The following is a 27,488-nucleotide window of genomic DNA, read 5'->3' as shown; positions in this document are numbered from 1 at the left end:
CTGTGCCGCCATCCCAGCGGCCGCCAAGGCCCTGCCCGCCCGGCGCGGCCCAACAGCAGGCCCGCAGAGGGCGAGGGGAGGCGGCGGCTCCGCGCTCGGCCCGGTCACGGGACGGTCCGCTCCCATCCCGGCCCGCCCCGCCATGGGCGCCCAGTCCGCCACCTTCCCACAATGCCCGGCGGCCCCGCCCCGCTCCAGGAACGCGCGTCCGTGCGCCCTCCCCCCCCCCCCGCGACCGGCCAACCAAACCCTGCGCTCCCATTGGCCCCGAAGCCTCGTCCCGCCCATCCGGGCCCGCCCCGCTGCGCGCCGCGCTCTCCCATTGGCCCCGGCCGCTGTCAGTCAGCGCTTGTTTTCGGCGGCAGCGGGTTGGGTTGCGCCGGCTCGTCGGTGTCTCGGCGGAGCCGTGCGGAGGGAGCGGCGGCGCAGCCGGGCGAGAGCGGCGCGGGGGCGGCGGCGGCGGCGCTGGCGCTGGGCCCGGCCGCAGCACTCGGGGCCGGGGCGAGGCCGGGCCGGGCCGGCGCCGCGCAGGGCGGGAGGGTGGGGAGGGAAGGGGGCGCGGGACGCGGGACCGGGCCGGGCCGGGCTCCCGGCCGTGCGGAGGACGGTGGTCGGTGCCGGGGGGTGGGGGGGTGGGCGGGGGCGTCCCGGCCGCGACGCGACCATGACTCTGGAGTCCATGATGGCCTGTTGCCTGAGCGACGAGGTGAAGGAGTCGAAGCGCATCAACGCCGAGATCGAGAAGCAGCTGCGGAGGGACAAGCGCGACGCGCGCCGCGAGCTGAAGCTGCTGCTGCTGGGTGAGGAGCGCGGCGCCGGTCCGGCCCCGGGGGCCGCCGCGGGGCCCGGCGCGGGGCTCGGCAGGTCCGGGTGGCCGCGCCGGGCGGGGAGCGGGTGTGGCGGGGAAGCGGCGGGAGCCATCCCCGCCTCAGCCCGGCGCTCGGGGCCGCTCCCGAGCCGTGCGGGGCGGCCGCCTCATTGGCTGCCCTTTGTTTGATTTTGTGATGCGTTCGCTGTCAAAATGGGTTTTGACACAACCAGGAACTAAGCGGCCGAAATTCCTGGTTGTGAAGGCGGGCACGCACACGGGGCGCGTGAAATTTGTCTCGAGGAAACGATTCTCGGGAGTGTGCCGGCCTTGGTTAGCGTGGGGAAACCCGCTGGTGGAGTTGGTGCTTTTCAGGATTGTCGGTGAACTCCTGGGCCTTGGGTGAACATGTGTGGAAAAACTGGCCTCCAGCTCTTTAAAGCACAGAGTTTCCCCTGGGGCAAGGCTTGGGAGAGGCGGCACACATCATCACGGTGTGGTGGTTCTGGAGGGGGACGAGGCAGGAGGAACGCACGAGTTGTGCCTGTGGTGTTCAGAGGCAGAGATCACCTGTGCGGCCATAAGGAATCTAGGTCTTAGGTAGTGTTCCCTGTGCAGATGGGTAACTGTGCCGTGTTTAGATGAGTTTGGATGGGTAATCAGTCGCAAACTGAGACTTGCAGGCATGTACCTCCTTCCTCAGCGGTGAGTTTGGTGTTCATGCCTAGGTAGCCCCCAAATTTGAACTTAAGTTTTGGTTTTCATGCATGCTGTGATTTAGCATTGCTTGTGTCTCAGATATATCCTGCTTTTTGTCTTGAATACTGTATCGTCTTGAGATGGAATCTGAAGCAGATCTGATTGATCTGTTGACCAGCCATTAAGGTCCAGCTGAAGAAGGAGGCTGACCCTTGTGAAAATAAAAAAAGAAACCAAAACCACTTTACAGAAGTGGTGTGAGGCTGTGTGTGCCCAGCCCTTTGGGGGGCTCCAGTACCAACACTGGTGCCTGGTGAGAACTGTCAGGTAAAGGCCGGGACTTTCCTTCTCACCCTGAATCCTTCACAATTATTGCTGTTCTTGGTGTGAAAGATGAAATCGAGGGCTTCACATTCCTGCTCTTTGGAGATGCTGTGGCAGTTTCTGTAAGGCTTCTTGAAGAGGAGGGAAGGTGTCCCTCACTCTCATGCTTCCCTAAAAGCAGTCCCACAGAAGCAGCTGTGTCAAAATAGGTTGTCGCTATAGGATAGATCTGGGTTAAGAAGATCCCACTGGATCTAAAGATTTCACTTTAGAAATAATTCAGATTGCTGAAGGATCCTTTCTGCTTTTCTAAAAGATACAGATTCAGCGTCAGATTAAAAAAACATACAGAGGGTGGTTATTGTTGGGTAAGCAACACCCCCAGGTGTAGACAGTGTTTGCAGGATGCTTTTTACTGGACACAGCACATTGCCCACCTTTAGCTGGCACAGGTAACCTGTGTTCTCTCTCCTTGGTGAAACTGCTGCTTGTAGGGATTTCTTCTGTGTTGCTCCTGTTCTGTGGAGTTCTTATATTCACAAGTATTAATGATTGACTTAGTGAGAGGGCTTTCCCAACATCTCCAAAATTTTGAGTGTGTGGAGGGAGTTTCCACCTTGTAGAAACTGTTAAATTTTTGTTGTCACTACATCTGGTGACAGTTACTTTGGTGAAGCCTAAAACAGAAAGTTGAGGTGAAGAATAACAGTGCTAATCAATGATGAACCTGTTAATAAGAAATTCAAGGTGTTGGACATTGCCATCTGATACAAGGGCAGTAATTTGTCTTTTTACTGGGTGGGGAGGATATTTTGTGCAAAAATTACTTGGGATTAAGCATGGGATACTGTTGACTGAGTAATGTATTTACAAGAGCCCATGAGGTACTGGGGGATCATTAGGAAGTTACTGCGAACTCTGCTGCGTTCATGTGTTGGCAGAAGAAGTGGTGAATTCAGATTATCTCCTGTCGTATTAAAAAAGGGTTTTGTGCCCTGAGAGTTGTAGATCTTGCCCACCAGAGCTTGTAACCCGCTGGTGTAGTGCTGTGCTTCGGGGAAAGCAAAAGGCACCTTTAAGGGGAAAAAACCCACAAAAACCAAACCAAAAACCCACCACCAATAACCAAAACCAGGTCCCAAACAAAAACCAAACCAAAAGCCCACCACCAGTAACCAAAACCAAGTTCCAAACCAAAAAAAGGGCGGTGATGGAGTGACAGGAAGAATCTGTGTTTGAACTCTTAGGTTCTGAAGCAAACAAAGGTCTGGTGTTGAGGTTTCTTTTGTATTTTCATTGTTGAAATGCTTTGAAGCAGCACCTTTTTTATTTCCCCTCTCACTTTTGGTCGCTGTGGTAAAAGACAAGGAAGTATTTCTCACCACACTGACAGAAACCACAAAAAAAAAATCTCAGTTTCCAGTTTTCCCCCACTTGGGGTGCACCTTTGTATTCAAGATGGAGATAGTTTGCTGCATATTGATAGTGTCTACAGTGTTAATTTCTGGCTGTGCTGACGTGATTTCTGTCACTTCTTGCTGTTCATTTCAAACGTTCTGCTTCTAGTTAGGTGCTTGTTGCTTTTATCTGAGCATTTTTATTTGTTTGCCTTTTAGCCTTACAAGATAAAATGAGTAACTGAGTATCTACATATGAGTAGTAATTGTGTGTTGGGATGAATGAGATCCTGTCTGAATCCATCTCTCCCCTGCTGTGAGGAGGATCTGGTGGTGCCTGTGGACACAGCCAGGGCTCTGCCAGCGTTTTAACTACAGGTTAAAGAGATTTGTATCACTGACGTGATGTATTTTGAGTTTTTGGTTCTGGGTAGTCAGGTGAGCTGGACCACTGTGTTAGAGAGGTGTGGGGTTTTTATCAATATCCCACATAGTGATAACAAATTTTAGAAATTTAGAAACACCAGAAACGTGGTGTCCATTTAGGGTGATGAAGTGTGGAGGGAAGCTCATCCCAGGTGGGACCTGGCCTGCGTGTCCCCTGCACAAAGGGACTGTGTGCACGGGGCGGGTGTCACTGGGGACGTCCCAGTAGAATTGTGAATTTAACGAGGCTCTGTAACTGCCCGGATGCCGTCTGATGGCGTTTTTCTCTCCTCCTCGCCCTGTTAGAAAGTTCCCACTGTCCTTTGGTATCATCTGGTGGCCTTCACATGCTGAGTGACACTCCTGTGGGGCCATAAACGTGGGAGTGGAAGGACCTGCCCGAGTGACGGTGCAGGAAGCCGGCGCTGCAAGCGCTGCCCTGCGCCGTGTCCTGCCCTCCCATCTGCTCCCGGGCCCGGCAGTAAAACCTGGGAGAGGAGGAAGAGAAGGAAGCAGTGGCCTTGCTGAGCAGGCTGCAGCCCGTGGGGACCCAGGCACGGCACCGACAGCTGGGAGCAGTGGCCTACTCTGCTCTCCCTGCCAGACGCCATTTTTAACTCCCTCCCAGCCACAGCAGCATCGCAGGAATCCTCCCGCAGCCCTGGGGAGCAAACCTTGGCGCAGGAGTTTGGGATGCAGGGCAGATGTGCTGCCTGGGTCGTTCGTGTCAGATGGATAAGCAAAGAGTTTCTTGAGCTCCCTTCTCCTTTAGAGTTGATTAATTTTTTTTTTTTTCCCTGTTGCGTTTGGTTCTTTCCTATGAAAAGACATGTCGTGTATAAGGCGAAGAGCGTTTTGTGCCAAATTAGAGCGAAAAAAAATTCGCTGTTTACTGAGCTTCTCCTGGCCACTCACTGCTGGCTGGGTCTGTAGCACTTTGCTGGCTTGAGAGTGTGTCCAGGCCCTTCCTGGCTGGTTGTAGCATCTTGCTGGAGTATCTGGGAATAGGTCAGGTGTGACGGGCAGGGGCCTCTTGACGCAGGACGTGTGGGAGTGGCTGTAACGTGAGATTTGGAATAAGTACCAGAGCTACTTTTGAAGGCTGCTCTAAAGGACAAGGTGTCTTCCTTCCACGCTGCCGGGTTCGTAGCGGGGATGAACAATCCAGGCTGTTTTTTGTTACCAGTCTGGGAAGTGACAAAAAGGGGATTGGGAGTAATGTGTGCTTGGGTGTAGTGATAGGAGCTTTCATGTGTCGTGGGCTTTGCTCCTGGTGGCTCCTAACTCACTGTCTTGCATCCTGTAGGCACTGGGGAGAGTGGGAAAAGCACGTTCATTAAGCAAATGCGTATAATTCATGGCTCAGGCTACTCTGAAGAGGACAAAAAAGGCTTCACCAAGCTGGTGTACCAAAACATCTTCACTGCCATGCAGTCTATGATAAGAGCCATGGAAACCCTGAAGATTCTGTACAAATATGAACAGAACAAGGTAAGTTTCTCAGTTTTTGCACGTATCTTTAGTCAGGGAGGATTTTGAGTTCTTGTTTGCTTGTGTTTTTCTGCATTGCAACCTCAACCTCCCTGAACTCTTTTCTATAAGCTTTTTATGACATTTTCTCGATACCCAGCTCCTTTTACTTGTTTGTGTTAAGGGATAGAGCAACTTTGCACTATGGTTTGTGCACTGGTGTGCCTAGTGAGTGGTGGGAGCAAGGGATTGGGATGTGATGGAAGGGATAGGAGGGGTGTTATTTTTACCCATTTCAAGGGTTCAGGGTTGTTAAATGTGTCAGCATTTTCTTTGTGTGTGTTGCTGTTCTTATTGGAACTTGAAGCTGGCAAAATATATGCTGGACCCCAAAGACACAGACCTGTGCTGGTAGTTACCCCTGTTTCTCCAATCCTTCTGTTTTTCTGATAGCTATTGACCAAGGGTACAAACCTTTCTTGAAGAATTTTGGTCTCAACCAGAGAAACATACTGATTTTGGAACCAGGAATTAATTTTAGATAGATCTGATCTAAATTATTTTATCTTCTTGAGGGGGAGGACAGTGAGAGTGAGGGCATGCCAGGAAAATAGATTTTTTTTTTTAGCATATTTTGCCTTTTTTAATGCTTAGTATCCTTAGTATTTGGAGGTTGTATTTTATCTGTCCTGTCACACAGTGTCTTAGAGCTGATTTTGGATAATTGTTTGTAGGGACTGGATGGTGCCCCTTTCCTGTCTGTGGTGAGAGCAGGCAGAGTGTGAGAAAGCTCTGCCTGTGCTTTATGTGAGTCATGGTGGAGGGGATCTGATAAATAAAATCTGCCAACTTTTACTTACTATAACTTGTGCAGAACTTTACTTTGGTTTTTATTTATTTGGGGTATTGGCAAAAGCCCCTTGGTGTGGATAATCAGCTCACAGACACCACAGGCTGTGGTAGTTACTGTACTCCTTCCTTTGCTTAGCCATTGAAGGGTGGGTGTTTTTATGCCCACCAGTTTTGGTTTTCTTTTTTTTTTTTTACTTTTTCTCTCTTTTCTTCTTCTTTTTAATCTCCAGGCCAATGCAGTGCTGATCCGAGAAGTGGATGTAGAAAAGGTCATGACATTTGAGCAGCCATATGTAAGTGCAATTAAAACATTGTGGAACGACCCTGGAATACAAGAATGTTATGACAGGAGAAGAGAATATCAACTTTCTGACTCAGCTAAATAGTAAGTGTACAGTCCCTGGTGTGCTTGTGGTGGGAGTGATGGTCTAACAAATTATACCTGTCCACACTTCTTTTATTGAAGTCCAGAGTTTATTTCCTTATCCTTTGCTGCTTTTCCTGAGAGTATGAGGTGTTCTGGGGGGTGTTAAAGGGTGTTGATACATCTGCTTCAGGATATACCTGAGGCCAGAATCTCCACATTATTCCATCTGGATTGATCCTGGCTCTTGGGCAGCAGGAGTGCTGCTCTTTCTCTTCAGGTTTGTCTTTGACCTACAGATGTATGTGGATATATATGTAACTCAGATTTTATTAATTATAAATGCATTAAGTTTGGCAATGTACAGAGGATGTTTTACATTTTATGTAAATAAGTGTATGTTTCTACATTTATAAGTAGAAAACCTCAGATGAGGCCTGATCCTGAAACATAAAGCATCTACTGTGCTTGAACTTCCTCTGTAGTAAAGATTGTCTCCCCCGCTCCTATACAGAGTTGATAAAGTTGTTTTTAGTCTGTCTGTATATCCTTCAAGGGGACTGGCTGGTGAATTACTGTTCCCCAAAATTACTTCTTGTTAGTTTTCCACACCATATTTAAAATAATTCAGACAACTTCTGCCTTTCTCATCACGCTACATAAAGACTTCATGCAGCAGTTTTTACATCTGTATATTTATGTGCTGCGACCTAAGGCAGTATTTTTCTTTTTCCTTTGTTATTTTTCTTTTTCCACTGTCCTGCTTGCAGCTATCTCAGCGATGTGGATCGTATTGCCACCCCAGGATATCTACCAACTCAGCAAGATGTGCTACGGGTTAGAGTCCCTACAACCGGGATCATAGAGTACCCCTTTGACCTAGAGAATATTATCTTCAGGTACTGGAGGTGTCTTCGTGTTACAGCTGAACTCAGGCAGCAGGGAGATGGTTTCAGGAAGGGTTCTGGGTTGCTTTAGTGTGTCCAGATGGTTTGAGTGGATGTGTGCTCCTCTAATTGGGGTGGTCAGAAAACTGAACCTGCTTTCGAATCACTTCCACCCCAGGGAACCATCTTGGTGCCCTTCCTGGGAAGGATTGTGCTGTTGCCACCTCAGGCTGAAATTGTGGCTTGTGAGGCAGCTGAGGGATGTGTTGAGAGCTGAAGGCACCAAGGGGTGACACTTCGTGCAGAAATACTTCCCTGTACCCAGCAGCTGCCTTGAGAGCTGGTTTTCTGTGCCCACCTTGTGCTCTCAGGGTGACACCAAAACTTGCTGCTTGTGCTGCTGCAGCAACAGATGGTCTTTGCAGGCTTAAGCCAGCATCTGAGCCTGGCCATGACCAGGCTGAACACAGCAATATTCCTGTGTTTCTCTCTGGTGCTTGGGTGCTCTCTGCCCTTCCCCGCCACAGCGTAGCATTGCCGGAGAGGAATAAGGGAACCTGCCTCCTCTCTCTTAAACCATTTACAGAAATGCAGAAGTCTCCTCTCCCTGTTCTGTTTTGCTGACCTAGGGAATAGGTGTAGGGTTTTATCAAAGGTGAACCACGTGTGTGGCACTTCAAGTGAGTGCCAGAATAACTTTAGTGTACTGTACAGGTGGGACTTGAAACTGAGAGGCTGAAGTGTGTGTCTGTTAAACAGCACATTCCAACTAAAGGGTAACAACGAAGGGAAGAGTTGGGTGGGGGAGAAGCTTTGAGGCAAGCAGGTGCTTTAACTAAAAACAAAAATAGTTTGCTCATGTGACAGAGCACAGTTTTTGAAGGAGTTGTCTTTTCAGTCTTTTCAGACTCAGGGCTGCTGCTGAGCAAACCTGAGCAGAATGCAGCAAAAATGGTAAAGGGTGAATTTGGCATCACTCACCTGTGTCCATTTATTCAGTTTGGTGTATTTCTGGACCAGGGTGTTTTGTAAACTTGCTGGTTTTGTTAACAGGCAGATAGTGTCAAATCCCTGTGCCAGGTTAACTGGAATGGTAAAGAACCAAATTAATTCTCATTGTTTGCTGGTCCTGGCATTCAGAGAACTGCAGCTACCTCTGTGATACTCTATGTACTTCTCTTCCTTAGAATGGTGGATGTTGGAGGTCAAAGATCAGAACGAAGGAAGTGGATCCATTGCTTTGAAAATGTGACTTCCATCATGTTTTTAGTAGCACTTAGTGAATATGACCAAGTTCTGGTGGAATCGGATAATGAGGTGAGCCAAAGAGTGGGAACTCTGCAGAAGGGAGGGAGGAAGGAAAAGAGGGAAGACTGTTTTTGTAATTTCTTGAAGGCTGGTACCCAGGTGCTGAGTGCCAAGTTGGATTAGCTGCTGTTATTGGTTTTGGCCTTCAGTTCTTGTTGCAAAGGGAACACGAGCCTCGGCGGGTCATGATGTCCCTGAGGATGAAAAAGGCAGAGGGCATTCAAACCATCTGGGCTTCTCAAGTGAAAAATGAAATTATCTGAAGTTGCAGAGTCCCTTGTGCCATGGAAGGCACTGTGCAAGTGCTCCCAAATCACCCCATCCCCTTCCTGCACTGGGTTACTTAAGGCTTTGCTGTCTGGTGAGGTGGTGGCTGCGCTCTTTGAAGGTGCAAATCTGAATTTTGGCACTTGCTAATAGATTAAAAACATGCTATTAGATAACAATAGTTGCTATTTTTTTTTAGTAGACATAATATGCTCACAAAGTATCATTGGACAGTCCTCTCACATGGCTCTTAAAGCATAAAATGACTTTAAAGTCTTTTGATGTGAAAGGCTTGGCAAACAAATGAAGGTTGAGTCCTTCAGATTTTGCATTTCCTTTCCATTTACTGATCCAGCTTGAACCAGAATCTACCTGGGGCCAAAGTACTTTGTGTATAATGTTTGAGATGCTGAATTACTACAGATCTGAGTGCATGTGCAGGCAGCAGAAAGGCATTTTAGTGCTCCTCTGTGAAAACAGGGCTTTCTTTCTCTGATTTCAGAACCGGATGGAGGAGAGTAAAGCTCTCTTTCGAACCATTATAACTTATCCATGGTTCCAAAACTCTTCTGTTATCCTCTTTCTCAACAAGAAAGATTTGTTGGAAGACAAGATCCTGTATTCCCACCTTGTTGACTATTTCCCAGAGTTTGATGGTGAGTGGCTTTTAAGAGGGAGCACTTGATGGGGTGGAGGTGATTTGGTTAAAACTTGTTTTTTAAAGAATGCTCAGATCTAGAAGCGGAGAAAACATTAATTGGACAAAGAATGCCTACAGCAATAAGAAAACATCACAAAATATCTTAATCATCCATAGACAACTGGAGTCTGATAGGGTTATCAAGTAATGAGCCTCTCCTAGTTGAGGAATTACCCCCTCCAATTGCACTGCAAAGTATTAAACAGTGGAATTGTACATATAACCAGTTTCATAAACGTGGCAGTTTACTGATCCAGTTTGTTCTGGACCTTTTAACCCTCTAGTCAAGAGGTTACTTGGGTTTTTGTTTTGAGAAACTGACTGGTCAAATACCCAAGTTGTTGAAATGATGGTGCTAAAAAATCTTCCTGCAGCTTGAAATTCTTATTGGCGTGCCATCTGCTGTTGTGGGAAAATAATATCTATGTGCAACAGAATTTCCCATCTGAAACAAAACTCCTTAGCCAAAATATTGTTTCAGGCTCTTCAGCTGAGTGCATTTAAAGCTGGCTGGTAACACACCTGTACAGGGCTGGCAATAAAATCAAAGTAAAGGAAAATGAGATCAGGCAAAAGGCTTCTTGCCATGCTCTTGTGTATGAAATCTGTAATTATTTGCTTAAAAAATGTGAGGTAAAGGAAGAATTACCATTTTGCCAACAGCTTTCATCTTTGAGAGGACCGATGAAATTGCTCTTGGTTAGTTGTCCTCCCACATCTGGTGTTTCTGCTTGGAGCTCTGGTGGGAGCACCAAGTTTTTCCAGCAGGCTGGGAATGGCCGAAGAGCTGCTGCCCAAACAGTGCCTACTTCAAATGGAGCTTAACAGCTGGAGACAGATCCCAGCTTCAGGGGGTGTCGTGTACTTTCATTTTTTCCTACAAGTAGCTCCTTCAGGGATGCTGCATGGCCTGGAAGCGGGTGGTTGCCCATCAGATTTCCTCTCAAGAGATGGTATTTGCCATGCAACAACAGCAGTCCTGTGAAAGAAATTGCAGTAGGTGACTCTTTTCTGGGAACCTGTCTGCAATGTGAATTAAAAACTGGCCAGAATTCCCATTTTTAGTTCCTGTAAGGTCATCAGCTGGAGCAGACTGATTGTACTTTTGACTGGCAATAATCCTTGTTTCCAAAATACACACTTGTGTCTTTCAGCCTGTGGGATCCACCTGTATATTACAAAGAAATTTACACCCCATTTCCATGGGAGAGCATTTAGTGGTGTCTATCCAGCATCTGCCACTGTTACCCAGTGGATGCTCCCAGTCAGGTTTGTTCCAAGGCCTGAATTCCAAAGCAGGGTCTAAACTGACCCATCAGTCTCTGCAAAGTGCCCAGAGCCCTTGTGGGATTTGGTTAGACAGCTGAAAAGCATAAGGCACTTCAGCTCTTGGAGCTTTTATCCCATAAATGATCTTAATTTCTTCTTTAAAGCTCTGTAACCCATAGGAGAAAGTGCTGATGGATCAGTTGCTGGATCTGGGGGATGCATGGGAGGGAATCCATTCACTGGTGTCTCTGTTTGCTGCAGGCCCACAGAGGGATGCACAGGCAGCCCGCGAGTTCATCCTCAAGATGTTTGTGGATTTAAATCCCGACAGTGATAAAATCATCTATTCCCATTTCACATGTGCCACAGACACAGAAAACATCCGTTTCGTCTTTGCAGCTGTCAAGGACACCATCCTACAGCTCAACCTGAAAGAGTACAATCTGGTTTGACCTGCTCTGCTCTTGCCCCTTGAGAAGCTTCTTTGTGAAGAAAAGACAAAAAAATGAAATTTTAAATATGACAGGAAAAAAAAAAAGTTTTAATTTTTGATGATGTAATGATTGCAAATTGTCTGATCTGTGGAGTGGCAAGTGCTCGGTGTTATCCTGGAGTCTCATGTCTCTGTCCACAGAGTAGTTGATTTCATATTTTTAACAAATTGCTTTTATGTCACAGTTAACGGGGATATGCCTCATTTCTTCAGCACCTTGCTTACTTCTTAATTTTTGCCAAGCAGCTAAGGCAGCCTCATCTTGATCTTTCCTTTGTTGCTAAGCCACTTCTTTTTTTTTTTCCTCCCCCTTTCATTCCCGTGGTATATGTAGAAAAAAAAACAAAAATCCCCAACACTTTCCAGCTGAGATTGTGAATTCACTGGACTGTGGGAGTGCAGAATGCTACTGGTCCCTTTGCCTTGTGCTATAGGGTGCCTCTGGTGTAATTTGCTAATCCTGCTTCCTTCCCCTCCTTCTTTCCCTTCCCTTCCCCAGGACACGCTCCATGGTTCACTGTGATGAAATGTTGGGGAGGAGCAATTGCTCTCCAACTATTGTGCAAAAAAAAGAAAAAGAAAAAGGCAAAACAAACAAACAAACAAAAAAAAAGCCATCACTTTTCCATTCTTTATATGTTCTGAGTAATTTTTTGTTATCAATTATAAAAGGTATGGAGACTGTGATTTTTTTTTTTAAATTATTGATGTTCTAGACATAGTTTGCTATGTGTTGCTGTATTTTGTTCATGGACTACAAATGATGGAAGCTCTTGGAGCAATAGCTGCTGAGCCTGGGGAAGTGCCTGACTGTAATTGTTCTTTTTTTTATTATTATTATTTCATTTTTATTTCTTCTTTTTTCTTTCTTTTTTTTTTTTTTTCCACACGCATAAACACATCCCGCCCACACCACGAGCGCGTGGCCGTGTGCACACAAGGCTCAGTCTGCAGAGAGGAACTGTTTTGTTGGGTAGAGTTTTTGACATCAATGAGCAACTTCTCTGTGCAGCAGTTACCAAAAGCACACTGAGTGGTTGTGGCATTCCAACATCAGACTTTGCCTGGATTGAAAACCTTAGTCTGTGCCATCCTCTAGGTCTTTTCTTGCTGCCTACTAGCAATCAAGCCTTGTTTTATTGCATTTTGTGCCAGTGTGTGAACGACTTTGTAAGAATTCCTCAGCCTTGTCCGGCTTGCAGAGTGTCAGAGAGGACCAGAGCTGGAGGGTGACAGGCTCTGGTAGGATTCTTACCTGGGGAAATGGAGGATAGCTCTTGGAGGGAGCAGCAGTTCTGCCTCTCCTGTTTATGCATTCCCCTGAGGCACAGGCTGCTGTGTCCCTCTTTGGAGGAGGATGGGATCCTCTTTGGAAGACTCGCACACATCCTTGCTCCAGGGTGCCTGTGATCATTGTGTTAGCAGTGGCTGCTGCAGGATCCAGTCCTGCCCTGGCTGCACTTGGTGCAGCAGGAGAGGAGAAGAGAGGCAGCAGCACTTGCTGGAGGGCGGTGTGGATGTAGTTCTGCATTCTGAATGCCACCTGAATCTCCACTGAGCAGGAGGAGATGAAGCCTTTGCACATAGGAGAGCTTTATTTTCCAGAGCTGAGGCAAGTCAAGGTGCTGAAGGGCTGCTGCCGGCCTGGGAGAAAAAAGTGCTTGGCAAGGCAGGGAGAGAGAGAGAGAGAGGGAAGCAGGAGATGTGACCCACGTCTGGACGTGTGTCAGTCAACCATCACTGATGCTTCTGTTTCAATTCCAACAAGTAGCATTGGGTCCAAATTCTCCGGATCAACCAGATTGCCCCCTTGAAGGCTGCCAGTAGAAAAAAAGACTAAATGAGCTGCACTGTTGAAGGGGGCTGTTTGATATTTTGTCTCTTTTGTAGACAGAGCACTACATCAGTGTTTTGCACAACATTGTAAGAGTAAATCTAACTGTCTGAGATGCTTAAGATGCTTTGATCTAGAACACTAAAATACGGGAGGGACGTAATTTTGAATAATTCTGTTGATAGGTCCTTCATTTTCCAGAGGAGCTGAGCAAAGCCTGTGTGTGCTCAGAGCACTACAGAGCAAAGCAAGCTCTGCTCCAGGTGATTACAGAGCTCAAGTTGGAACAGTAGCCATGGGACCAACAGTTGAAGAGCCAGTCTGAGTGGTGATGCTGAAGGAAACATAGCTTCTCTTTAGACTAGCCATGCTCTGGACTGCATTTAACCCTTGGGAGGAATGAGAGGGATTCCCATGTGTCAGACAGCTTTGCATCAATTTTACTGCTTTTTTTTTTTCATCTTTATGCCAAAATGATCCAGTTTGTAGAAATTGTCTTATAAAGAGGAATTTATAATCATGTATTCTAAGTGCTGTTCCTCTGAAGCAGGAGGCAGCACCAGCCTCTTTCCGCTTCTGTGATCCTTTTGTAAATGGTTCACACTACAGCTGTTGCCAGCAATGAGCCTGGCACTGAGATACACAGGTTCTTGGAAAATAACTTCCCAGAAGTTTCTCTTTTCCAAGGTGAATGATGGTGGTACTTCCACTTGAATCAGAAACTTTTTTTCGTCTTGTTTTGTTCCTTCCCCTTTCTTTAAGAGCTGCTGCCCTGGCACAGGAGGAGGGATCTTGGCATCTGTCTCTTGCAGAGTGACTCTGCATTGTGGCAGGCAACTGTGGGAGGCTGTGGGCACAAGGATTTAGGGAATGTGCTGTACCTTGTGGGGCACCTGCTTTTGGGGTAGCTGTTGGCCTGAGAACTGGCTCGGGGAGGGAAGGGCCGAGTGTTGCTCAGTGGCTCTCGTTGAGTTCCTGAAACCTCCTCCTGGATTGGGGCAGGAATGGGTCAGACCTGTACACGTCACCTGGAGTCGTCTGTGACTGTATCGTGTGAGAAGATACCAGTGTTAGCACGTGCTTTCCTTAGTAAGCAGCTGCTTGTGTGCCTCCAGCTTGGCCAGTGAAGTGTTCCTGCAGAACTGGCTTCTGTCTCTGTTGGCTGGCAAATGCCTGCCCTAGCAAAAGTGCCAAACCTTAAAACCAAATTTGCCTGTATCAACCTTTCTGAAAGTGAGGCCTGTCAGAATTCTCTGCAGGTTGAAAGTGACTTTCAGAAGAGAAGTAAAATTGGTTTGTTGTAGGGAATCTAGAGTCTGAGGAGTTGGTCTCCTTGCTAACCTCTGCTTCTTGTGCACTTTTAATCTTTGTTCTGTTGAAGAAACCAACATACTTTGAACTAGTTTGAAACTTGAAGTCAGTGAGCAGAGGACCATCCCTTTTCCTTCCACCATTCCATGTGGATTGGCTACCTGGTGAGCAAAAGCCCCTTCCAGCTGCAGCGTGTCAGCTCCTGCCCTTCCTGCCTCCCCCCTTCTCCTCGAGTTGGATTCTTTGGTCTCTTGTTGTTGCTTCCTAGCAATGTTGGCCTTGCGTTCAACTATGGTTTTTCTTCATGTGTTTTATTGGTTAAAAAAAAAAAAAAAAAAAAGACAAAAAATAATTAAAAAGAAAAAAAAAAAGAAAAAAAAAAAAAAGTACTTCCGGAGTGTGCTGACCATTGTATTGTCCTGTACAGAGCCCAGGTTGTTAGAGTCCAGCAGAGATAAAGTGTGTTATGCAGCACCCAGTTTTTTAAGAGTATGGTTTGTGCCAATGCCCCTTCTTTAGTAGTGCCAGAGACTCTTTACAAGTGCCAATGTGGTGGAAATTATTTGGTTATACTTGTATATTATAGGATCCTGATTTAAGACAATTTAAACATTATCCTATTTAAAAAGAATACTATATAAAATGCTGTTTTTAAACCTTGTCATTTGCAATGCATGTATTGTTGTGCGTGTTGGGGGGCGGGGAGGGAAGAGGGTAGGGTAAAGGAGTTTCTGAATAAGATGCCCAGTGTCAGGATCTATTCAGACTCCAAACTGTCTCATTCCAGTCCAGGAGTGTGATTGTTTCTTGGAATGATCCCACTCTGACTGCTGGGCAACACGCTTATTACAGAAATATCTGATGGAAATTGATTTTCATATCTTTCTCCTGAAATAAACTCTCTGTTTGAAATTGGAATAAATTTTGTTCCTAAAAGCCGTGGTGGTTGTGTGTGTGTTTCTTCTCTCCTGTCTTCCCCTCTCCTCCCTGATACCCTGTGGGACCTGCAGCTCTGCCTCCTGTCAGAAACAAAGCATGTTTTGGTGAATAAAAGGTATAATAACACCATAATTATATATAATGCACTGTACCAATAATTCTGAAGTGTAAGCAGTGTCTGACTGGGGGTTTAAGGTGCAGGGGTGCAATGGCGGCATCTTTAGTTGAAGTTTTCCAGGATTTTGGAGTCGGATTGCTAAGGGAAGTTGTTGCTGTTTGCTGCTGCCTCTTGCTGTGGCGTCAGCCCATTGCAGGCACAATTCCAAGCAGGATATCTGTTGCCAATAGCAGGAATGTTGGTGGGACCAGAACTGCTTCCAGTCTTGTCTGTTAGAAATGTGGACTGAAATATGAAACGGCTTTAAAATCATCCCTTAAGGAGTCCAGAGCTGGATGACTGTGAAAACTTCCACAAAGCCATTTCCTGAGATGGAGTTTATAGAGCTTAATTCCTTTTCTCTGGGCTCATTCTCCAGGAATGTTGCATTAAATCAGCTGGGAGTGGGTAGAGATGGCCAATTTCCTCTCTGCAAAGGTTTCCTGTGTTTTCAGGAAGCTGCAGCTGAGGATGTTCTGCTCCCTTCAAGGTCACTTAACTCAGGTGAAGCTGCAGCTCCTGGGCAGCCTGAAGCATTTTGTTCACTCCCACCAGCAAGGGAACAGTGGCCTGGTGGCCGGAGCACTGGAAAGGACTTAAATTGTCACTTTTCTAGTTATGGGTGAGTTTTTGTTGCTTTTTTCAGTGGCTCTGTCCCCTCACCAGCTGGGGAGCAGTGTCAGCGCTCCCTGTTCGTGTCCAGCTCCGTGGGAGTCACGTGTTGTGCTGTTCTTCGCAAAGAGCCAAACACTCTCTGTTTAAATAAAGCAAAGCGACAAACCGAGGCTCTTCAAGGAAAAAGATGAAGCCTTTAAGGCCCCAGCTGGCTGTGAGGGCCTCGTGGTTTGGCCTTTTGCAGCCTCCAGGTGTGTGTGGGGCTGTCGTGGCAGTGGAGGGGCAGGAGGCTGGAGCAGCCCAGGGAAGGAGGCAGCTGTTGGCAGCAGCCGAGGGAACAGCCCATGCAGCAGGCTCACAGTTGCTGCTTTCCCAAGGACCACTCCAGCCCAGGCTGGATAAAATGTTCCCAGCAGCTCAGAGAGCTCCTGCTCACCTCCAGCTCTGCAGCTGGGGCCCTCGGCTCCTCTGATCCTGCCGTGCCCATCCTGCGAGGAGAGGTCTTGGGAACATGGGAGGCTGTGTCCTGAGGCCACCTGCCACCGCCTGGCTAGTTCCTTTGGCCTGCAGCCTGCTCCGGAGGGAGGCACTGGGCAACAGAGGGCTGGGCTGTGGGCCAGGGGAGTGTCCTGATAAGCTGAGCTGGCCCAGGGACTGGGGTTGTGGCAGTGCTGGGAATCGCTTTAAACCCGGCCACTGGATATCCCTGGCAGCACCAAAGCAGCTCCTTGGGGTTGTGCACGTGGGGAAACCAGACATGAAGGAAATCGATTTTCATATTTTTCATATTTAAAAAAAAATCCCATGTGCAACGAAAGGGCAAAGAAGAGAGAGTTTGGGATTTGCCTTGTCCGTGGACAACCATCATCCTCCCAGCAGGAGGAAGCTCTTTCCTTTGGGCATTCCCTTTGCCCTCTGGGGAGGAGAGGGAAGTATCTGTTCATAAGGGTAAAATGTCACGTGGAATTTATAAAGCAGGAGTATAAAGCCTCCCTCCCTCCTCTACTTCAGCTTTCTCCCCCGTGTTATCCTGATCCCACACAGGACTCTGAAGTTGCTGTGCAGCTCAGGAGCTCGGGACCAGCTTGGCCTGTGGAATGGCAGCTGCTGCTGGAACAACATTTCTGCCAAGAGCTTCTTGAACCCCGGGCTCAGCGAGGGCTTGTTCTAACCCAAGCTGTTTCCTGTGGGCTCTCCCAGTGATACCAGTGTGGTATAATTGTCCTCGAGCTGCTTTATCTCCTGCCACACAGCCTGACCAGGAAGTTCAGCCTCCACAAGCAATTTTTGTACCATCTCCACCGCCGTGGGTGGAGAACTCATGGCTTTTGAGGAGTTTTTGTGGCTGCTGTGCTGGACTGTGTGACAAAGACTCCACGCTCGGGCTGTGTGAAGCTTCTGGGGAAGCCCAGCTGCTGAGCTGGGTGAGGATGTGGCTCCTCAGGGAGCTCAGCTGCTGCCCAGGGCTGTTCTACACCCCTGGCCAAGTGCTGTCATTTGTTCCTGGCCACTCCTGTGCGCTCCTCCTGGAGCTGCTCCTCCCCTCATCTCAGGTGAGTATCTGTAGCTCCTGGCCATGGAAATAAATGGGGTTTTCATGGAGCTCCCCAAAGACAGGTCTCTCCTGCTCTACTGGTTCCCATCCTCCCTCCCAGTGACTCAGGCCTTCAGTCTCCAGCTCTCCAAGAGGTGACAGGACCTCTTTGCACAGAAGGTGCAGGATGAGAACTGGGAAATTCTTCTGGGCAGGATTTGGCAGCCTCAAGAGCAAAGAAGTCTCTGCTCAATGTCAGTTTTGCAACCCTTGATTCAGAGCAGATTAAATGATGTAAAGAACCCTGGGGGTACGAGGTGCCTTTCCTCAGCTCAGCCATGGATTTGCTTCCAAACTGCAAGAGGTAAGGTTTTTTTTGATCAGTTTGGAAGTTGTTTAGAGACAGAACCTTGCAGAACACACCCTGTTGCCAACCCAAAGAGGGCACTCTGGGCATGGAAAACCCAGCAGAAATGTGCTAGAGGTGCTCTCCTCGTGCAACATCACCCACAGCAAAATCCACTGATAACTCTGCTCAGCTGCAGCTTTTCTTAGTCAGGTGAGTGACCTGGGGACTTTTAGACATTTTGAATGATAAGATTTGGAAAATATTTGGAGTCCTCACATCTTTGGCCTTGTGTTTCGTATCCAGTGCTGCCACAGATGTTGGAATGGCCCCTGACAAGTCACTTTTGGGCAGAGGTGAGCATAAGGGAAGGCAAACACTCCCCAGAAGTGTGTTTTTGTCAGTGAAATCCTAAACATCTGACGGAAGTGTTTGAGCTCCTCTTGTGTGTCTCTTGCCAAACCTCCAGATTAATTTCCTCAGGTTGCGATATTTTTAAGCTCCGTTGTAGGAGAGGCAGGGGTTTAGTTTTCTGTCTTAAACCACGACAGGTAGAAATAAAATATTTACGGACTGTCAGGCCGTGGTGGGACTGTGTGGTTCCTCTCTTTGCTGCCAGCTTCACTAGGAAGATGACTCAGTGTGCCTTGGTGAATACCTGTGAGTGACAGAGGTGCACTGGGGGGAAGATGCTGGTTTTGTGTGCAGTGGCAGCCGGAGTTGGGATGGGGTAGAATTGAGAGGCGCCCATGGGGGAGAGGATGTGGTGGAGTGAGGAAATACCCCGAAATACCAGCTTGGAGGTCTCTGGAAGGGCTGAGGAGAGCCCCTTCCCTGAAATCCGGACTGGAAATCTGTTCTGGAGGTTTAGATGGCACAGAAAATGGAGGAAAATTGGTTGGGGTAGAAACCTCCAGCTTGGGATTCAGCTCTTTGAGCTGTGGCTTTCTCCCGAGCTGTTCAGGACAGGAGAGAGTGGCCCAGAGAAATCCAAATGGCACCAGGAAAAAAGGCTTTCAGATGCTGATGAGATTTATTGTTTTTATGTGTTCTTACAACACTGGAACTACACAAGAGGGGAGAAAGGAGGCAGCAGGGTTCAGAGGTAGGGGACAGCAGCAGTGAAGCAGGAAGTGGAAGTGTCCTGGGAGCTTGGGCAGCCCTAGGGCTTGGGCAAAGGACGCCCAGACAGGTGGAGTCACAAATGACAGACGGAGAGGAGGCTGCTCTTTGGATCCCTTTGATCTCACCGTGCAGCCTCCCCCTGCGGGTCACAGACGTCCCCCGAGCCACTGGCACCTCTCTAGGGCTGTCCTGCTGCTTCCTCTCCGGAGCTGGAGCCGCAAAGGGCTGAGTCAGGGCAGCAGTGAAGGAGTGCGGTGTCAAGGAGAGGGCAGATTTGTCCCCAGTGTGCACAGGGGACAAACACAGCCAAGGCTCAACCTCTGTGCCAGCCCCACCACAGACAGAGCCCGGCTTGGCCACAGAGGAGCCCTCGCCACATCCATGAGGACCAGTGGAAGGTGTTCCCCAGGGAGAAAGGAAAAGGAGGCTGGTGAGGACGGGGCTCTGGAGGGTGAGCTCTCCAGGGCAGCAGCTGCAGGGAGAGCAGGGTCACGCTGACTTCATGACTCTGTTGATCCAGGGGAGGTAGGGAGCAATGTGTGTGTAGAAGCCAGGCCAGTTGTTGTGCCTGTAGGAGAAGATGCCATAGGCTTTGTTGTTGCAGACCAGTGGATCCCCAGCATCATCCTGTGAAAAGGAAGAGAGAGATCAGTGCTGGGTTGGGGGAACTCCAGGGGAGCAGTGCCCTTGCAAAGAACAGGGAGGCTGCAAACATCAGGGCACAATTTCCCCAGCAGAGGCCTGGACACGCAGTGGGTGGGGACAATTCTGCCTCCACAGGGGACTGGTGGCAGCTCTGTTTGGGACCCAGCTGGGGGAACAGCGAAGCTTCGTTTCTGCCCTTCTGCTGGCTTCAGATACAAAACATCTGTATCTGACTTCAGATACGCTCAGACCAACAATGAGATTCGGGGTGAACCCCTCTGGCCAGGCTGTTGTCCCCCTGTGCTGCTGCCAGCTCCCAGGTCCTGTGCCATGGGAAGACAAGGATCGTCTTCTCCCCTGTGCTTTGCCCCTGGCTAAAACCTCCCCTGCAGCCTCCTCCTCCTCCCTAACCAGAGTCCGACCTTTTCAGGTACCCTGGAGGAACTGCTGCGGCCACAAATCCAGTTGTCAGCGAGTCCTGGGTACTGGTTGAGGCAGTCCCTTTGTCTGATGATGGTGACAGTGGCCTCAGGTGAGGTGACAGTGGCTGTCCTGTAGCCCCAGCCGGCCACGCTGCACTCGGCCCCACCACGAACTTTGGATTTCTCAAAGGAAATGGGCCTGACGTGGCTGTTGATGGTGGCGTTGCCGTTCAGCTGGGCAAGGGGACAGAAAACACAGAGATGAGTGTTTGCCCTGTCATCCACTGTCCCCTTCTGCTCCAGGGTACAGCTCGTGGCACATCAGGGCCGTGCAGGAGCTCCAGCCAGGTTACCTTCAGCAAAAGGATGTCATTTCCCTTCTTAGGGTTTGTAAAGCCTGGGTGGCAGTGGTACTCCTTGACCTCGAAGGTTTGCCAGCTTTCCTCTCTCCTTTGGAGTGTGTGGGCTCCCAGGATGACAGTCAGAGGTTTGTGGCTGGTGAAATCAAGCACAGTGGGTGTCACCAGCCCGTCCCTGTCACGCCTGGGAGCACTGAGGTTCATCTCGAGAGTCCAGTGACACAGACTCGGGGTATGTATATTCCCTACACACAGAATATATTGTATAGACACTTTTGAAGAAGAATGGTGGGATCAAGGAGCTCTGCCAGTGAATCTGCCCAGCCAAGAGGCAGAGCAGGCTCCCACCTGACAGACCAGAGCTCTGCAAGGGCTCCTTTATCTCCAGACCTCAAGCTGGGCACATTTGGTCCGATCCTGCTGCTCTCTTGTTCTGGGCTTCACAGCCCCATGGAAGTCCAGGCATTTCTAAATCAGGATACTTCCCTGCCCTCTACATCACCTGCCACAGGAAAACTGGAAAGGACCTTGGGTATGTGCAGGAGTCCCTCCCAACCTCCCAGGTGAGGCTCCAGGCTCCCGGGTCCCCCATTCTGCTGCCCAGGTGTGGGGATTGGCCCTGAGCCTGTCACGGGCACCAGGGCAGAGCTGTCAACCCTGAGGTGTGTGGGAGCTACACCCAGAGCTGTGCACACCTGGAAAAGTCCTCCTGCCCATCCACACCCCAGCTGGAGGGATGGAAAAGGGCTGGGCAAGCACCTGGCTCATGGGAAATCACCCTGCCAACAAACAAGTCGGTGGCAGAAGGGACAAAGCCTGACAGCAGGTCAGTGCCAGCAAGGCAAGAAGCCACTCTGTCCTCCCATTGTTGACATCTGGGAAAAATTAAACGAGTCACGGTGGGGGAAAAAAAAAATCAGAGTAAATATCTGCGGGTGGGAAGAGGAGGGAGATGGGGCTCAGAGCTGTCCCCCAGCTGTGCCCTGCCCTGTGCTCCCTGCCAGGGGAAGAGCCTGGGCATGGCTGGAGTGAGCCCAGCTGCGAGCCCTCCACACAGGAGATGTTCCCCAGGCCGTGGTGGGGCAGACACGTGGCTGCAGGGGCTGTGTGGACACAGCAGAGACTTACACGAGGCACTGAGCTGCTGTCATCACCCAGCCAGGGGCCACGAGGAAGCCCCCACAGGAGTGATTGTCCTTCCCCTGCAGAAAGGCCACGTAGGGTGTGGGGTGAGCCCGGGATGGTGCCTTGGCTTCTCCTCCTCTCTCCCTCCACTTCCAGGGATAACCTGCAAGGAGGATATTATGGAACCCTGAGCCCTGAGAGTTTTAGGCTTTCTGTGCTGACAGGCATTGACCCCCAAGCAAACCCTGGATTTGACCTGAGGCCATGAGGAGCCTTCCAAAGCTGAGTGATAGAACTGAGATTATGAGTGTGTAGCTTAATAGAAGTGTGTAACATCACATGGTGAAAAACTTAGAATTTCAGGTTTTAGACTACAGTAATATGTACATAAAGCAAGATGGAGGATTTAGGGCGTAGGCTGAGTCCCTCTTTTTCACCTTCATCTTCCCGTCTTCTTCACGAGTTTGGGTGGTATTTTGTAATTGGGTAGAAAAATCCACATTGTGGACCGTGTGTGTTTGGTTATTGGGTTAAACTTAAAAATAATCAAGGTATCATTTCATAATTGGACAATTTATGATTAAAAGACCGTGCAAAGAGTTAGGGACACAGCCATTTTTCACCTTGTTAGCTAGAACTCGCAACTTGTGAGACTGTGCTATAGATAAGAATTAATAAACACCCGAGTCCGAACACAAGCCGCGTCTCCCGAGCGTTTTATCCCGGTTCTAACAGCAGAAAGAAAATAAGAAAAAACCCACAGGATGGGGCTGAGGACAAGGGCTATGGAGGGCACAGGGATGAGGTTCACCCTTCCCCAAGCCTCTCCTCGCCTCCAGCCCGCTCTACTTACTGGTGCAGACTGGGGGGCACATCACCAGCAGGAGGGGCAGCAGGAGTGTCTGCAGATGCTCCATCACAGCCTTCTGGGCTTCAGTGGATCCCTCCGAGGTGGGGCTGCTTCTGGGGTCTTGTCCTGCTCCCAGCAAGGTTTTATAGCCTGAGATCAGACTCCAGGAAACCACAGAAGTCAGACTCATCTGAAGAATCTCTCCACAAGTTGCATGTCTCAGCAATGTGAGAGGGGAATTCAGTCAGTCTTGGCCTTGGGCATCAACCCACCTGCATCATGGGTCTGGTCTGAGGGATCTGACGTCCTTCTAAACCCAGAGCCAATTTTAGAACTTTGTGTTTGCTGTGGAAGATGTGGGCAACGCACCCTCTCTCACCTCTTTGACTTCCAGTGAGGTCTTCCCTTGCAGCATCTATTCTTTGTCAAGCACTTGCAAACCCTCTTGATTTTTATGACGAGCCCTACATGAACAAGATTTCTTTCACCTGCTGCATCAATTCCAGACATTGTGCGGTGGCAGGCGAGGACCCTCCTGCTCTCCCTCATCAGCTTGGCTAATGGAGCAAAATTGCCATGGATGTGTTTATAACACGATACTGATGATACTGGGAAGAAATCCTTCCCTGGGAGGGTGGGCAGGCCCTGGCACAGGGTGCCCAGAGCAGCTGTGACTGCCCCTGGATCCCTGGAAGTGTCCAAGGCCAGGCTGGATGGCGCTTGGAGCACCCTGGAATAGTGGAAGGTGTCCCTGCCATGGCAGGGTTGGAGTGAGATGATCCCTAAGGGCCCTTCCAGCCCAAACCATTCTGGGATTTACGGTAAGAGCGAAAATTCGAATATTCACAGTTCAGCCATGACGAAATGGGGCTGATGCTTCCTTGCTGCCCTCACTGCCAGTAAATCTGTTTTCCTCTCTGCCTTGAATGCCAGTGGGTAAACCCCATTTTTAAACTACAAGTTGCCATTCTCGTGCAAAGCCTGCAGCAGCAGGAGCTTCAAGGAAAACCCTGACGTGACAAAGATTCATAATGCACAGATAAGCAGCTGCAGCCTGTTCACTTGCAGATTTCTGAGCTGATAGCAGCTGTGAGCAGAAGCCCAAACATGGACCCTTCTCAGTTTCCCCAGGGCAGCCTGGGTGCTGGAGGCAGAGGTGACGCAGTTTCCCTTCGTCCCAGGCAAGAACGTGGAGGATTTATGAGCAGAAATCCAGGCTGGACTATGGAAACCTCCTCCCTCTGATGGGGGGATCAGTGGGAGAGGCCATGAGAGCAGGGCAAGCACCCCCTTCCCCTGGACTGCAGAGAGTTTCTGTAGGTTTAAAATTCCCCGCTGGTTTTTCCCACCGCAAACTGACTCAGTCTCCTCCTGACATCACGGGCGACATCCCTCACCCCCTGCCAGGGAGTTCTGCACTCATTCATTTACCAGAGCATCATCTCTGTCCCCCAGGGAACTCTTGGCTCACTCTGTACACAAGAGATACCACCAGAATCGAGGTGGAATGAAGATGAGGGCTGAGAGGAGCCTGCTGCAGGCCATGGAAGGAAGTTCAGGCTCCAATGCAGGAACTGTCTGAAAGCAGCACCCGAGCATCCTTTGTGGGGAGAATTTGTCCTTGGGCATCATCCAGCTGAGGGGAGAGGTTTGGGCTACCACTAAGACACTCAGGGGGACAAGGATGTGCCAAGCAGCTTCACGGCAGCCAGCCAGGACTCGTCCTTGCCTTCTCCAGGGACCCAGCTGGGCCCCCTGCACGTATCACGGAGGACAGGAGGAAGTGGCTTGGGGTCAGGGACTTTTGTGAACCCAGGTCCTTCATCAACCCTTTCAGTTCAATCCTTTCTGTTTCTACCCAGGACATGGTGCAGAAATGGGGAAGGACTGTGGCTGCCGGCAATGGGCAAAGCCTGGAGGCAGTGGGTGTGTAACAGCTGGGACTTGGGCTGTGCCTCCTCTCTGGGATCCTAAAGCTCTGAACTCGGTGTCTTAACAGCCACCTGCCTACGCCCAAGGGCACAGTCCACAAGAAGTCCAGCTCTCTCCACCCAGTGAAGCCTCTCACAGCTCAGACAGCTGGGAAGATAAGCCTGGTGTGCCCTGTGCCCGAGCTGTCTGGGCTGCACTGTGCCCTAGGCTGCAACACTTCAGAGGGAGCAGCCTTTACTCTGCACAGAACGGCAGCTTTGGGGTCCTGGTCACTGCTGATGCCCCACACCCTTGCTGCCTGTGCTCCCAGGAGGGTGACAACGATGCTGAAGTTGGTGAAGGGAGTTTGTGCCCATCATTTTTCCCAGAACATTTCGACCTGGGCTGTTTTTGTCCTCTCAGCACACTCATCACCCCTGTGACTCCAGGAAGGGCAAGCATAGCTCTTGTTTCTGAGCCTGCCAGTGACTCGGGATGCAGAGCTGTGATTGCTGCTGTCCCAGCAGCTTCTCACAGCCTCAGCCAGACCCTCCCTCCTGCACTCTGCGGCAAGGCCACAGAGAAAGATGACACAGGCTGGGAGGTGCAGCTTTGAGTTTACCGTGGGTGCTTTAAGTGCAGCAAGGTTCAAGCAGGAACAGGGTTATCTCTGAAGGAAGTGGGGTCTGTTGTGCCATCTTTTTGTGCCATCTGGGGTTATCTCTGTTTCTGCCAGGGTGATTTAACACTGTCCTGAGACGGGCAGGGAATGGGACAGGCAGCAGCCTCAGAACAGAAGGAAGGGCACTCTCAAGTGCACTGATCAAGTCACTTGGGTTCCCGAGGAGAGAGGAGGGAGCTGAGCCTTCAGCAGGGGCAGGAAGGAAGCTGTTGCAGTCTCCAGGGGCACAGCGGAGCTGGAGAAGGTGTTGCCACCGCTGCTACTTCTTCATGACTCTTTTGATCCAGGGCAGGTAGTTGGAGATGCGGGTGTAGACCCCGGGTGGGGAGTCGTAGCCAAAGGAAACAATGCCTTGTGCCACTTTATTACACACCAGGGGCCCACCAGAATCTCCCTGGGGAGAGATGAGATTGATTTTAGAGGCTTCTTCCCTGTGGTAGCGGGTTTCTCCCTGGTCCCTCCCTGCCCTGTGGCTCCATCCCTGCCCCACACCTCGCCCAGCTGAAGGGGCTGCCCCGAGCTGCTGAGCTGGGGCTCTCCCCCTGGTGCTGTGCAGGGACTGTGGGTGGTGTCAGGACATGCCGAGAGCCCAGTCCTCATGGGAACTGTGATCAAATGCTTGTCACCTGCCCTGGGACCCAGCTGTGCCCGTGCCAGCAGCAGCTCCTGCTCCCAGAGAGCCCCGTGTGCCCTCCCCATACCTGGCTGGAATCCTTCAGCTGGTGGAAGCTGCCAGCACAGACCATGCCAGAATCAAGGTGTGGGTAGAAGAGGACGCATTTCCTGCGGCTGTAGATGGAGACTTTGGTCTCAAAGAGCTTGTTGGTGGCCTTGTCCTCGTCGATCAGGCCCCAGCCGGCGATCACGCACTTGGTGCCCGTGGGGAGGTCACTGCCGGTCTTGGGCAGTGGGATGGTCTGGATGTACTCATTGAGAGCGGCCTTTGATGTCAGCTGGGGAGAGGCAGGGGGTTCAGAGAGAGCCGTGAGCAGGACACTTTATTTGCAGAGGCAGGGAGGGTCTGGCAGGCTCTGGGGAGCTGCTGTGAAAGCCACATGAGGCTCCAAACCCTGCCCGTGGCTCCTTCCCAGTCCTGCCAGCCCCCACCTTGGGCAGAATCGGCTTTGCAGAAGGAGCTAACAGCCAGGACGAGCCCTGCCCAGTCCCTGCCAGCCCCACAGCCCCAGCCCACCCTCTGCCCCTCACAGAACTCCTTGCCTGGAGCAGCATGATGTCGTTTTCCATCGTACCAGGGTTGTACTCAGGGTGCTCGTGGTACTTGAGGACACCCCGGACCTGCTGGGTTTTCTCTGGTTCGTGGATGTTGTGAGCCCCCAGGATGACTGTGATATTCCTGGCCATGGCAGTAGAGGGGAGAAAGGGGAAATCAGCCTGGGTGTCACCCACCTCCCTCATTTTGGCAGACGGGTGCAGAGAGCTGCTCGGCACAGCAGGAACCTGCTCCAAAATTGCTCCAGCAAAGGAGCTCCCAGGCTAGGGGAGAAAGAAAGGGATAAAACCCCTGCATCAAGTACTCACCCCATGCAGTGTGCAGCTGACATCACCCAGCCAGGGGCCACCAGGAAGCCCCCACAGCTCCCCAGCCCTGCTACCTTCAGGTACGCCATGTACGGGTGGGAGTGCGGCCGCGCCTCGTGGCCCCCCACAATCTGACCCCGCAGAGCACCTGCAAGACACCCCAGCCCAGCGTGAGCCAGGGGCTGCTGAGAGCCCAAAAGAGCCACCTGACACCCAGCAAAGCCCTGACTCACTGGCACTGGCCCACGGGCAGCAGAGCAGGAGCAGCAGGGCGGGCAGTGGCTGGGGCTGGCACATCTCTGGCACGGCTGGATGCTCCTCCCCAGATGTGCCTCGAGTTTCCACAAGGTTTTATAGCCTGGAGGCAGCTGTGCCCAGCAGCCAGGAAACCATGTGCAAAGGGCTGATTGTGCTAATCAGGGCACTGCCGGCCTGGCCTGCTCAGTGCCCACGTTCCTGTGGCTGTGATTGATGGGTGATAACACAGGATGGAGAGGCCAGGGCAGACTGAGCCTGGTGCAGCACAGTCACAGCCCCAGGGGTGCTGGCAGCAAGGGGGAGGTGTCCTGTGCTGGTTTTGAGATGTGATTTAACATTTCTCCCACACTTTCTGTTTAATGTTTTTGCCTTGAAGAAATGCAAGGTTCTAAAAAAAAAAAAACAAAAAACACAACAAACCAACAAACCCCCCCCCCAAAAAAAACCACTTTAAAAAACAACAAACAAACAAAACAAAAAACCAAAAAACCCCCAACCAACTAAACCAAACCAAAATACTTTGCCATTTAGAGTCATGAATGTGATCTAGAGGAGACAATCCTGAAACTTGG

The 27,488-nt window shown here is 50.2% G+C and overlaps 3 protein-coding genes across 3 annotated transcripts; 1 reads left to right on the top strand and 2 right to left on the bottom strand.

The window, feature by feature from the left end:
- Nucleotides 1–624: 624 nt before the first annotated feature.
- On the top strand, nt 625–14,795 carry GNA11 (G protein subunit alpha 11). Its single transcript, XM_066205914.1, has 7 exons — nt 625–800; nt 4,961–5,145; nt 6,207–6,361; nt 7,111–7,239; nt 8,415–8,544; nt 9,305–9,458; nt 11,033–14,795. The coding sequence occupies exons 1-7, from the start codon at nt 665–667 to the stop codon at nt 11,221–11,223; spliced, it is 1,080 nt and encodes a 359-aa protein (XP_066062011.1). The 5' UTR covers nt 625–664; the 3' UTR covers nt 11,224–14,795.
- A 4,289-nt stretch (nt 14,796–19,084) lies between these two features.
- On the bottom strand, nt 19,085–22,593 carry LOC136302268 (granzyme E-like). The gene is made up of 5 exons (XM_066205665.1): nt 22,530–22,593; nt 21,680–21,839; nt 20,546–20,687; nt 20,193–20,426; nt 19,085–19,752 (listed from the first exon to the last, which is right to left on the bottom strand). Exons 1-5 carry the CDS (start codon nt 22,591–22,593, stop codon nt 19,615–19,617), a joined length of 738 nt encoding a protein of 245 aa, XP_066061762.1. The 3' UTR covers nt 19,085–19,614.
- Nucleotides 22,594–25,037: 2,444 nt separating this feature from the next.
- LOC136302214 (mast cell protease 1A-like) lies at nt 25,038–26,969 on the bottom strand. The gene is made up of 5 exons (XM_066205588.1): nt 26,892–26,969; nt 26,659–26,806; nt 26,338–26,473; nt 25,821–26,072; nt 25,038–25,513 (listed from the first exon to the last, which is right to left on the bottom strand). The coding sequence occupies exons 1-5, from the start codon at nt 26,953–26,955 to the stop codon at nt 25,379–25,381; spliced, it is 735 nt and encodes a 244-aa protein (XP_066061685.1). The 5' UTR covers nt 26,956–26,969; the 3' UTR covers nt 25,038–25,378.
- Nucleotides 26,970–27,488: the final 519 nt, after the last annotated feature.

Source organism: Chamaea fasciata, unplaced genomic scaffold, assembly GCF_029207755.1.
Source record: "Chamaea fasciata isolate MVZ Bird 193981 ecotype frontalis unplaced genomic scaffold, bChaFas1.0.hap1 SCAF_28, whole genome shotgun sequence".
Lineage (NCBI taxonomy): Eukaryota > Metazoa > Chordata > Aves > Passeriformes > Sylviidae > Chamaea > Chamaea fasciata.
Note: the sequence above shows the minus strand (reverse complement) of the source record. Positions and strands in the feature narration are given on the sequence as shown.

Coding starts and splice junctions, on each gene's coding strand:
- LOC136302268 (XM_066205665.1), bottom strand. CDS start 22,593: ATGGAGCATCTGCAGACACTCCTGCTGCCCCTCCTGCTGGTGATGTGC. Junction 21,840..22,529: donor GTGCCCCCCAGTCTGCACCA/GTAAGTAGAGCG, acceptor TCCTCCTTGCAG/GTTATCCCTGGAAGTGGAGG. Junction 20,427..20,545: donor ATGACATCCTTTTGCTGAAG/GTAACCTGGCTG, acceptor CCCCTTGCCCAG/CTGAACGGCAACGCCACCAT.
- LOC136302214 (XM_066205588.1), bottom strand. CDS start 26,955: ATGTGCCAGCCCCAGCCACTGCCCGCCCTGCTGCTCCTGCTCTGCTGC. Junction 26,807..26,891: donor CTGCCCGTGGGCCAGTGCCA/GTGAGTCAGGGC, acceptor GGTGTCTTGCAG/GTGCTCTGCGGGGTCAGATT. Junction 26,474..26,658: donor TCAGCTGCACACTGCATGGG/GTGAGTACTTGA, acceptor TGCCATGGCCAG/GAATATCACAGTCATCCTGG.
- GNA11 (XM_066205914.1), top strand. CDS start 665: ATGACTCTGGAGTCCATGATGGCCTGTTGCCTGAGCGACGAGGTGAAG. Junction 6,362..7,110: donor CTTTCTGACTCAGCTAAATA/GTAAGTGTACAG, acceptor TCCTGCTTGCAG/CTATCTCAGCGATGTGGATC. Junction 8,545..9,304: donor TGGTGGAATCGGATAATGAG/GTGAGCCAAAGA, acceptor CTCTGATTTCAG/AACCGGATGGAGGAGAGTAA.